Below are 13,069 nucleotides of genomic sequence, written 5' to 3' on the forward strand. Positions count from 1 at the left end.
GTATATTCTTATTTTATATTATGCTAACAATATAGTGAAACTTTCTTATCACTTTAAATAGTGAACAGAATCATAGTAAAGAAAATATTATATGCAAGCTTCAAAAACACTGAAAAATCAATTTATTATATTTTTCCCTTTAATATTTCATTATTCGTTTTGAAAAATATCCAAGAAATAATTATGTTATTCCAAATCCACATGGTTTATTATTGATTGTTTCAATTATATGAAAAGACAGAGGAATGTAATTTCAAATTCTTTAATTTTACAGAAATAAGAGATTTATGAGAGCATGTGATATTACCAGTAGGTTCAAGATAATCAAATAGATTGCGTTACTATAATGGTTGTCTACATACAATATGTAGAATCAAAATGAAAGATAAATGAGTAATATGCAAACATGAAAGCTTTTCCTTTGAGTATTCTCTATACGCTTTACATTTCCAAGACTGTGCGAATGCTGTAAATAAATAAAACAAAAATTATAATTATATTTTATTTACTTATTAAATCTATAAGAAATGTGATCATCTAAATATAATTGTTATAGTATATGCATTGATTTATCATTATAGATTAAACTTGAGTTATTTTTTTTTTCTAAAATAAATAGGATTTTTTTATATTTTAGTTCAGTTTCATAAGAGATAATATGCATTCATATTTCATGGCTAAAACAATATAAATAGATTGAATACAAATGAATGGCAACATTTTATTTTACTATATTATTTTACTCTATCTGGCAGTAACATAAAAAAATGCAAACATAAGTAGATAAATAGCTTTATGTGGTTGAAAAAAAGAACAATCAATAGTCAAAACGAGCAACTTAGTCACTTTGTTCCTTGGAATCTTACAAAGACAATGATTTAAAGCAGATATCCTCCAACTGGGCCCTCCAGAAGTTTTGGAACTACATTTCTCATGATACACAGCCAGCTGATATGCTGGCTGAGCATCATGGGAAATGTAGTTCCAAAACCTCTGGAGGGCCAAGTTTGAGAATATCTGATTTAAAGGAACATAAAAACCTATTTTTTCTTCCATGATTTGGATAGAACGTGCAATTTTAAACAACTTTCCTATTTACTTCTATTATCAAATCTTCTTTCTATCTTGTTATTTTTTGTTGAAAAGCAGGAAGGTATGTTCATTCTCTTAGCATCCTTTGTTGAACTGGGAGTTAGCAGAAAGCCAATGTCAAGAGGCATATATGTGCAGCAGCCAATCAGCAGCTTCTGAGGCTACCTACATATACTTTTCAACAAAGGATACAAAATGAGCAAAACAAACTAGGTACTAGTAATATATTGGAAAGTTGTTTAAAATGGTATGCTCTATATGAATCATGATTGTAAATACATACGAAAAAAGTGTAATTGACTTACCTTGGTGAACTTTTATTTATTGTGTTTACATGAATTATACTATCGAAAGTAATGTTGGTTTTGCAACAATTTTCATGTAATTATTGCATATGTCCATAGCTTGTGTCTCAATAGGTGAAGAGCATTGCAAGAGAACCTTTATTGAATATGAATATCATCTCTGCTGCCCAACATCCTCACAATACCTGCACATGTTTTAATCCATTGTTGCCTACATGGGCTACAATTGTTGATACTATTACATTAAACAGCAGCTTTTATAGAGTAAAAATAATACAATGTGTATAAAAGGGCACTCAAATATATATATATATATATATATATATATATATATATATATATATCCATTCTCTAATGTCAGAATTTGGCATAGGCCAAATTACACTATTCTTAGTGATTGAGATAATGCCTCAAGATTAGTTTATAATCACTAGGGCCTAGATTTGGAGTTCGGCGGTAAAAGGGCTGTTAACGCTCCGCGGGCTTTTTTCTGGCCGCACCATAAATTTAACTCTGGTATCGAGAGTTAAAACAAATGCTGCGTTAGGCTCCAAAAAAAGGAGCGTAGAGCATTTTTACCGCAAATGCAACTCTCGATACCAGAGTTGCTTACGGACGCGGCCGGCCTCAAAAACGTGCTCGTGCACGATTCTCCCATAGGAAACAATGGGACTGTTTGAGCTGAAAAAAAACCTAACACCTGCAAAAAAGCAGCGTTCAGCTCCTAACGCAGCCCCATTGATTCCTATGGGGAAACACTTCCTACGTCTGCACCTAACACCCTAACATGTACCCCGAATCTAAACACCCCTAACCTTACACTTATTAACCCCTAATCTGCCGCCCCCGCTATCGCTGACCCCTGCATATTTTTTTTAACCCCTAATCTGCCGCTCCGTAAACCGCTGCAACCTACGTTATCCCTATGTACCCCTAATCTGCTGCCCTAACATCGCCGACCCCTATGTTATATTTATTAACCCCTAATCTGCCCCCCACAACGTCGCCGACACCTACCTACACTTATTAACCCCTAATCTGCCGAGCGGACCTGAGCGCTACTATAATAAAGTTATTAACCCCTAATCCGCCTCACTAACCCTATCATAAATAGTATTAACCCCTAATCTGCCCTCCCTAACATCGCCGACACCTACCTTCAATTATTAACCCCTAAACTTCCGATCGGAGCTCACCGCTATTCTAATAAATGGATTAACCCCTAAAGCTAAGTCTAACCCTAACACTAACACCCCCCTAAGTTAAATATAATTTTTATCTAACGAAATAAATTAACTCTTATTAAATAACTTATTCCTATTTAAAGCTAAATACTTACCTGTAAAATAAATCCTAATATAGCTACAATATAAATTATAATTATATTATAGCTATTTTAGGATTAATATTTATTTTACAGGCAACTTTGTAATTATTTTAACCAGGTACAATAGCTATTAAATAGTTAAGAACTATTTAATAGTTACCTAGTTAAAATAATAACAAATTTACCTGTAAAATAAATCCTACCCTAAGATATAATTAAACCTAACACTACCCTATCAATAAAATAATTAAATAAACTACCTACAATTACCTACAATTAACCTAACACTACACTATCAATAAATTAATTAAACACAATTGCTACAAATAAATACAATTAAATAAACTAGCTAAAGTACAAAAAATAAAAAAGATCTAAGTTACAGAAAATAAAAAAATATTTACAAACATAATAAAAATATTACAACAATTTTAAACTAATTACACCTACTCTAAGCCCCCTAATAAAATAACAAAGCCCCCCAAAATAAAAAATTCCCTACCCTATTCTAAATTAAAAAAGTTACAAGCTCTTTTACCTTACCAGCCCTGAACAGGGCCCTTTGCGGGGCATGCCCCAAGAATTTCAGCTCTTTTGCCTGTAAAAAAAAACATACAATACCCCCCCCAACATTACAACCCACCACCCACATACCCCTAATCTAACCCAAACCCCCCTTAAATAAACCTAACACTAATCCCCTGAAGATCTTCCTACCTTGTCTTCACCATCCAGGTATCACCGATCCGTCCTGGCTCCAAGATCTTCATCCAACCCAAGCGGGGGTTGGCGATCCATAATCCGGTGCTCCAAAGTCTTCCTCCTATCCGGCAAGAAGAGGACATCCGGACCGTCAAACATCTTCTCCAAGCGGCATCTTCGATCTTCTTCCATCCGGTGCGGAGCGGGTCCATCTTGAAGCAGGCGACGCGGATCCATCCTCTTCTTCCGATGTCTCCCGACTAATGACTGTTCCTTTAAGGGACGTCATCCAAGATGGCGTCCCTCGAATTCCGATTGGCTGATAGGATTCTATCAGCCAATCGGAATTAAGGTAGGAATTTTCTGATTGGCTGATGGAATCAGCCAATCAGAATCTAGTTCAATCCGATTGGCCGATCCAATCAGCCAATCAGATTGAGCTCGCATTCTATTGGCTGATCGGAACAGCCAATAGAATGCGAGCTCAATCTGATTGGCTGATTGGATCAGCCAATCGGATTGAACTTGATTCTGATTGGCTGATTCCATCAGCCAATCAGAAAATTCCTACCTTAATTCCGATTGGCTGATAGAATCCTATCAGCCAATCGGAATTCGAGGGACGCCATCTTGGATGACGTCCCTTAAAGGAACAGTCATTAGTCGGGAGACATCGGAAGAAGAGGATGGATCCGCGTCGCCTGCTTCAAGATGGACCCGCTCCGCACCGGATGGAAGAAGATCGAAGATGCCGCTTGGAGAAGATGTTTGCCGGTCCGGATGTCCTCTTCTTGCCGGATAGGAGGAAGACTTTGGAGCACCGGATTATGGATCGCCAACCCCCGCTTGGGTTGGATGAAGATCTTGGAGCCAGGACGGATCGGTGATACCTGGATGGTGAAGACAAGGTAGGAAGATCTTCAGGGGATTAGTGTTAGGTTTATTTAAGGGGGGTTTGGGTTAGATTAGGGGTATGTGGGTGGTGGGTTGTAATGTTGGGGGGGGGTATTGTATGTTTATTTTTACAGGCAAAAGAGCTGAAATTCTTGGGGCATGCCCCGCAAAGGGCCCTGTTCAGGGCTGGTAAGGTAAAAGAGCTTGTAACTTTTTTAATTTAGAATAGGGTAGGGAATTTTTTATTTTGGGGGGCTTTGTTATTTTATTAGGGGGCTTAGAGTAGGTGTAATTAGTTTAAAATTGTTGTAATATTTTTATTATGTTTGTAAATATTTTTTTATTTTCTGTAACTTAGATCTTTTTTATTTTTTGTACTTTAGCTAGTTTATTTAATTGTATTTATTTGTAGCAATTGTGTTTAATTAATTTATTGATAGTGTAGTGTTAGGTTAATTGTAGGTAATTGTAGGTAGTTTATTTAATTATTTTATTGATAGGGTAGTGTTAGGTTTAATTATATCTTAGGTTAGGATTTATTTTACAGGTAAATTTGTTATTATTTTAACTAGGTAACTATTAAATAGTTCTTAACTATTTAATAGCTATTGTACCTGGTTAAAATAATTACAAAGTTACCTGTAAAATAAATATTAATCCTAAAATAGCTATAATATAATTATAATTTATATTGTAGCTATATTAGGATTTATTTTACAGGTAAGTATTTAGCTTTAAATAGGAATAAGTTATTTAATAAGAGTTAATTTATTTCGTTAGATAAAAATTATATTTAACTTAGGGGGGTGTTAGTGTTAGGGTTAGACTTAGCTTTAGGGGTTAATACATTTATTAGAATAGCGGTGAGCTCCGGTCGTCAGATTAGGGGTTAATAATTGAAGTTAGGTGTCGGCGATGTTAGGGAGGGCAGATTAGGGGTTAATACTATTTATGATAGGGTTAGTGAGGCGGGTTAGGGGTTAATAACTTTATTATAGTAGCGCTCAGGTCCGCTCGGCAGATTAGGGGTTAATAAGTGTAGGCAGGTGTCGGCGACGTTGAGGGGGGCAGATTAGGGGTTAATAAATATAATATAGGGGTCGGCGGTGTTAGGGGTAGCAGATTAGGGGTACATAGGGATAACGTAGGTGGCGGCGATTTGCGGTCGGTGGATTAGGGGTTAATTATTTTAAGTAGCTTGCGGCGACGTTGTGGGGGGCAGGTTAGGGGTTAATAAATATAATACAGGGGTCGGCGGGGTTAGGGGCAGCAGATTAGGGGTACATAAGTATAACGTAGGTGGCGGTCGGCAGATTAGGGGTTAAAAATTTTAATCGAGTGGCGGCGATGTGGGGGGACCTCGGTTTAGGGGTACATAGGTAGTTTATGGGTGTTAGTGTACTTTAGGGTACAGTAGTTAAGAGCTTTATAAACCGGCGTTAGCCAGAAAGCTCTTAACTCCTGCTATTTTCAGGCGGCTGGAATCTTGTCGTTAGAGCTCTAACGCTCACTGCAGAAACGACTCTAAATACCAGCGTTAGAAAGATCCCATTGAAAAGATAGGCTACGCAAATGGCGTAGGGGGATCTGCGGTATGGAAAAGTCGCGGCTGAAAAGTGAGCGTTAGACCCTTTAATCACTGACTCCAAATACCAGCGGGCGCCCAAAACCAGCGTTAGGAGCCTCTAACGCTGGTTTTGACGGCTACCGCCGAACTCTAAATCTAGGTCTAGGTATGTTCATTCTGACTATTCGAAAGTAAACAAATGCTGAATATGGCAGACACAACAGTATTCATCTATTTTAGGAGCCAGATTTCTTATTGTGAAAGTGCAACACTCGAAAATCAATCCAGATCTTAGTGTTTTGCACTTTCACATGAAGAAATCTGGCTCTGAAAATAGCTGAATGCTGCTTACGGATACCATATTACTAGAGGCAAGAGGAAGCCAGTGAAGGGATTGGCAGAGAGGTGCAGCATATGAAGAGCGATGTGTAAGGAAGATGAGTCTGGCAGAGGCATTCATTATGGATTGTAAAGGAGCTAGGCGGCAGGTGGGGAGACCAGAGAGGACAGAGTTGCAGTAATCGAGGCGGGAAAGAATGAGAGAGTGGATTAAAATCTTAGTTGCGTCTTGTGTAAGGAAGTGTCTAATTTTAGAGATGTTTTTAAGGTGGAAGCAGCAGGCTTTAGCCAATGCCTGAATGTGATTGGGGGTGGAGAGTTTTGAAGAAGGGGGGAAAATAAGGAGCTCAGTTTTGGAGAGATTTAGCTTGAGGTAGTGAGATGAAATCCAGTTAGAGATGTGATAAAGACAGTTAGTGACATGGGTTAGGAAGGAGATAGGTCTGGTGCAGAGAAGTAGATTAGGGTGTTGTCAGCATAAAATTTTAATGTAAACCGTGGGACTTTATTAGGGAATCTAGCAATGACGTGTAGATTGAGAAGAGAAAGGGACCGAGGACAGAGCCTTGCGGTACTCAGACAGAAAGCGGTGACAGGGCAGAGGAGGCCCCAGAGAAGGCTACACTAAAAGTACGGTTTGACAGGTAGGCAGAGAGCCAAGAGAGGGCTGTTTCACAGATGCCGAAGGATTGGAGGGTTTGGAGCAAAAGAGGGTGGTCAACAGTGTCAAAGGCTGCAGACAGATCAAGGAGGATAAGCAGAGAGAAGTGGCCTTATGATTTTGATGTAAGTAGGTCATTGGTAACCTTAACAATTGCTGTCTCTGTGGAGTAATGGGGATGAAATCCAGATTGTGATGGGTCACGGAGGGAGTTTATTGTAAGGAAATGGGATAGGCGTGCATAAACTAGTTTTTCGAGAAGCTTTGATGCAAGAGGGAGGAGGGAAATAGGGCGGTAGTTGGATGGGGAGGTAGGATCAAGGGAAGGTTTTTTTGAGGATAGGTGTGACCAGTGCATGTTTCAGCGATGAGGGAAATATACCGGTGCTGAGGGAGAGGTTGAAAGTGTGTGTGAGTATAGGGGTAAGGGTAGCAGAGAGGGAGGGGAGTAGCTGTGAGGGGATAGGGTCAAGGGGACAGGTAGTGAGGTGAGAGCACAGTATAAGTGCCAAAACGTCTTCCTCACTAACAGGGGAGAATGAGCTAGGTTTAAGGTTATGTGGGTTGTGGTTGATTGAGAGCATTTGAGGGGGTGAGAGTATGGAATTATGTTGAGAGCTGATTTCATTTCTGATGGAGTCGATTTTGTTATTGAAGTGGTTGGCAAAGTCTTGAGCTGACAGAGAAGTTGTATTAGGAGGTGGGGGAGGGCAGAGAAGAGTATTGAAAGTGGGTTTGAAGAAAGATTAGAGATAAGAGTAGAGAAGTAGTATTGCTTATGGAAATTAAGGGCAGAATAGTAGGAGTTCAAGATAAATTTGTAATGTTATAAATCAGCTGAACTCCTAGATTCCGTATAGTCCAAATGTACATACCCAATAATCACATTTTATTTACAAATTACATGAGAAATTATTTACTATTAATTGATCAATCAAAATAAAAAATTACTATCATTAACTAACTAATTCCTATTAAAAACTAAATACTTACCTATAAAATAAACCCTACGATAGCTATAATATAACTAATAGTTATATTGTATCTATCTTAGGTTTTATTTTTATTTCACAGGCAAGTTTTATTTATTTTAAATAGGTAGACTAGTTAGTAAATAGTTATTAACTATTTACTAACTACCTAGCTAAAATAAACACAAATTTACCTGTAAAATAAAACCTATTAGTTACACTAACACCTAACCTTACACCACAATTAAATCAATTACCTAAATTAAATACAATAAACTAAATTACAAAAAAAAAAAACAACACTAAATTACACAAAATAAAAAAATAAATTATCAGATATTTAAACTAATTACACCTAATATAATAGCCCTATCAAAATAAAAAAGCACCCCCCCCAAATAAAAAAACCCTAGTCTAAACTAAACTACCAATAGCCCTTAAAAGGCCCTTTTGCGGGGCATTGCCCCAAAGAAATCAACTCTTTTACCTGTAAAAAAAAAAATACAAACAACCCACCACCACACAACCAACCCCCCAAATAAAATCCTAACTAAAAAAATCTAAGCTCTCCATGGCTCTGAAAAGGGCATTTGGATGGGCATTGCCCTTAAAAGGGCATTTAGCTCTTTTTCAAGTGCCCAAACCCTAATCTAAAAATAAAACCCACCCAATAAACCCTTAAAAAAACACTAACCCCAAAAGATCTACTTACAGTTTTGAATACCGGACATCAGTGTTCCCTCTAAGGACAGTTTTGTGTGCAGCCCAGCAGTGAAACAGTTAACAAGAGAACCATACCTTGCCATCTGCATTGTGTAGTGTTTGCTAATTGCAGGGTGTGGTTACCTAATTAACTGTTTCACTGCTGGGCCGCACACAAAACTGGCCTTATAGGGAACACTGCCGGACATCCATCCTCAACGAAGCCGGGAGAAGTCGTCATCCAAGCCGGCAGAAGTGGTCCTCCAGACCAGCAGAAGTCTTCATCCAGACGGCATTTTCTATCTTTATCCATCCGACGCGGAGCGGCTCCATCTTCAAGAAATCTGGCGCGAAGCATCCTCTTCAATGGAAGTCTTCTTGCAGAATGAAGGTTCTTCTAAATGACGTCATCCAAGATGGTGTCCCTTGAATTCCAATTGGCTGATAGAATTCTATCAGCCAATCAGAATTAAAGGTGAAAAAATCCTATTGGCTGATGCAATCAGCCAATAGGATTGAGCTTCAATCCTATTGGCTGATCCAATCAGCCAATAAGATTGAACTCGCATTCTATTGGCTGATTGGAACAGCCAGTAGAATGCGAGCTCAATCCTATTGGCTGATTGGATCAGCCAATATGATTGAAGCTCATTCCTATAGGCTGATTGCATCAGCCAATAGGATTTTTTCACCTTTATTTCCAATTGGCTGATACAATTCTATCAGCCAATCAGAATTCAAGGGAAGCCATATTGGATGACATCATTTAAAGGAACCTTCATTCTGCAAGAAGAGGATGCTCCGCACCGGAAGTCTTGAAGATGGAGCTGCTCCGCGCCGGAATAATGAAGATAGAAGATGCCATCTGGATGAAGACTTCTATCCATCTGGAGGACCACTTCTGCCGGCTTGGATGAAGACTTCTCCCGGCTTCGTTGAGGACGTCTTGTCGATTGGAAGAAGACTTCTCCCGGCTTCATTGAGGATGGATGTCCGGTCATGAAAACTGTAAGTGGATCTTCAGGGGTTAGTGTTAGGTTTCTTAAGGGTTTATTGGGTGGGTTTTATTTTTAGATTAGGGTTTTGGCATTTGAAAAAGAGCTAAATGCCCTTTTAAGGGCAATGCCCATCCAAATGCCCTTTTCGGGGCAATGGGGAGCTTAGGTTTTTTTAGTTAGGATTTTATTTGGGGGGTTGGTTATGTGGGTGGTGGGTTTTAGTGTTGGGGGGGTTGTTTGTATTTTTTTACAGGTAAAAGAGCTGATTTCTTTGGGGCAATTCCCAGCAAAAGGTTAAGGGCTATTGGCAGTTTAGTTTAGGCTAGGGTTTTTTTATTTGGGGGGGGGGCTTTTTTATTTTGATAGGGCTATTATATTAGGTGTAATTAGTTTAAATATTTGATTATTTTTTATCTTGTGTAATTTAGTGTTTTTTTGTTTTTTGTAATTTAGTTAATTGTATTTAATTTAGGTAATTGATTTAATTGTAGTGTAAGGTTAGGTGTTAGTGTAACTCAGGTTAGGTTTTATATTACAGGTAAATTTGTATTTATTTTAGCTAGGTAGCTAGTAAATAGTTAATAACCATTTACTAACTATTCTACCTAGTTAAAATAAATACAAACTTGCCTGTGAAATAAAAATAAAACCTAACATAGATACAATGTAACTATTAGTTATATTCTAGCTAGCTTAGGGTTTATTTTATAGGTAAGTATTTAGTTTTAAATAGGAATTATTTAGTTAATGAAAGGAATTTTAAATTAGATTTATTTTAATTACATTAAAGTTAGTGGATGTTAGGGTTAGATTTAGGGTTAGGTTTAGGGGTTAATAAATTTAGTATAGTGGCGGTGACATTGGTGGCGGAAGATTAGGGGTTAATAAATGTAGGTAGGTGACGGCGATGTTAGGGGCGGCAGATTAGGGGTTAATAATATTTAACTAGTGTTTGCTATGTGGGAGTACGGCGGTTTAGGGGTTAATGTGTTTATTAAAGTGGTGGCTATATCCGGAGCGGCAGATTAGGGGTTAATAATTTTATTTTAGTGTTTGTGATGCGGGAGGGTCTCAGTTTAGGGGTTAATAGGTAGTTTATGGGTGTTAGTGTACTAACGGTATGGATCTTGACGGTATTGGCTGTACCGCTCACTTTTTGGCCTCCCAGGCAGACTCGTAATACCGGCGCTATGGAAGTCCCATTGAAAAAGGACTTTTTAAAAGCTGCGGTAATTATGTTGCATTACGGCCAAAAAAAATTGTGCGGTACAGCTAAACCTGCAAGACTCGCAATATCAGCGGTAGTGAAAAATAGCCTTAACGCTGCTTTTTCACTCATACCACAAAACTCGTAATCTAGCCAATTGGTAGGTTGTGAACCTAGTTTAGGCTGCTCTATTGTTAAAATCACATATTTACAATTATGCATATCCAAACACACATTTCCATATCTGGGGAATTGCCTATTTGGGCAGATTTAACTATGGGACTATTTGTTGCCCACAACTGAGTTTAAAGTCATTTAGGGTAAATTGAGTTTCTGCCTTGTTTAATCGGACATATTTGTTTACAAATAAAATACGTCCTTGAACACAAAGTAGTTGTTTTCTAAAAATTAAATTATTTATCATTAATAATACCCATTTCTTTTGCTTTATTTAGATGGGTCTTTAACAGTATCTTAAGTATAGTAAGATTAAATTTCAACAAGCTATACGTGGCTTTCTCACTCAATAGATGTTCTGCCTCATCTCATGCCTTATCTGCTGGTTTTATAATTATGTCATGAGATTTTTGTAGATGAACATGCACCAAACATATACTTAAAATTTATCTTGGGGGCTGGATTATATTTAATTAATACATTCAGAAATTAAAGCATAAATTCCCATGTTTACTGTGTTATTTTATAGCATGACACTAGAGTATTTGGCTCAAAAACTTCATATATGATCAGACATGTGTTCATTAAAGTCTTTATAAAAAGAAATAAAAGAAATTATGAGTGCCAATAGTTATGATCAGAAAATACAGAACAATTATTTTTAATACTATAACTACAATTGTTGGCAAAGGTTCACGTTATAATAAAGGGTGTGAGAACAAAATGAATTAGATACATAGCATATAAAGAAGTTTTATTTGTTAAAACATCTAGATGCAATTTTGACATAATGGTTTTAAAACATTCTTTGCTTATTTCTATTCTTGATCTAAGGTTTGCAAATGATCACAAATAAATAACACTGTTACTGTTTACATCCATTAAAATATTATCTTCCCACATTTTTCACTTTTGGGACTAATATGCTCAGGGCTCAGTATGAGCAGTCCAAGGACTTGGCTTGAGTGGTCTGGTTGGGGCTTGAAAAACACTTGAATGCCTGGGGGATTTGGGTCTTGGGTCAGGTTTTTCCTTCATGTGTATATGCAGATTTCTGAAGGAAAAACCTGTACCGACTGTGAATGAAAAGTAGTAAGGACAGCAGGAAAGAGCTCCCAAGTTATGACATTTCATCAGAATTCAGTTAATGACTAAGATATATTCCTTGTTTTAACATATTCGAGTAGTGTATGCTATTTACTTAAATGGAGATATTTTTGTTCTTGTTTGAGATCATTTAATATATATATATATATATATATATATATATATATATATATATATATATATATATATATATATATATATATATATATATATATATATATATATATATATATATATATATATATATATATTTTGTAACCTGAAAATATATATACATTTTTTTTATGCTAGTGTTGGTATGGGCAGTCTGTCCCCATGGATAAATTGTGTACAAACATGCATTTCCGTCCGTCTCTTATATAGCCTAAAAACAGAAAATCCTGCTTTTATGCTCTTCTACCTTGAGCATAGAAGAAACAAGAAATGAGTACAAAATGGCAGCTTGAAAAAAAATTTGCAAATTGCAACAAATAATAATGATATGGCTAAGAATGTGGAAGAAAAAGTAGAGATAATGGTCTTTAAATTGATAAATGCTGGGAAAAAATGCTGGGAAAAATTCTTAGCTATTACAAAAGAAAACTGAAAACAATGGAAGTTCATAAAAAAATAGTTAACCTTCTTTGTACATCGCCATGTCATATTGCAGGGTTTTTATTTAATGCTGTAAGAAATATTTAAAATTTGAGTTTTGAAATTATTATTATTTGCCAAACACACAGAAAATGCTTCTAATAAAAATGATCACCGTTTCATATAGCCCTCATTCAAATGTAGTACCAGCTTAGATGGCATGTATTTGTCCGTGGTCATTACTACCACCGTCATTAAATACTCTTTGGGCAGCTGTGGTATTAAAAAAAGGGGGCATGAGGTATATGTACATATTCTCCTCGCACAGAAAAAGTTATCACTGAATCAAAACTTGCTTTAGAAGCACTGTTGCTAACACAAGTATAATGCAAAAATGCTTCTATTCAAATCTAAAATGTGTTCATGCACATTTTAATATTTCATTTT

At 36.8% G+C, this 13,069-nt stretch overlaps 1 protein-coding gene across 2 annotated transcripts in view; it reads right to left on the bottom strand.

Moving 5' to 3' along the window:
- Nucleotides 1-248: 248 nt before the first annotated feature.
- Nucleotides 249-13,069, bottom strand: part of LOC128649913 (alcohol dehydrogenase 1) — a 275,327-nt gene continuing 262,506 nt past the window's right edge. For both annotated transcript variants that reach the window (XM_053703464.1, XM_053703463.1), the window contains exon 9: nt 249-466. In XM_053703464.1, the coding sequence (XP_053559439.1) occupies nt 442-466 (25 nt within the window). In that variant the 3' untranslated portion in view covers nt 249-441. The remainder of the gene's footprint in view (nt 467-13,069) is intronic.

Source organism: Bombina bombina, chromosome 2, assembly GCF_027579735.1.
Source record: "Bombina bombina isolate aBomBom1 chromosome 2, aBomBom1.pri, whole genome shotgun sequence".
NCBI classification, from domain to species: domain Eukaryota; kingdom Metazoa; phylum Chordata; class Amphibia; order Anura; family Bombinatoridae; genus Bombina; species Bombina bombina.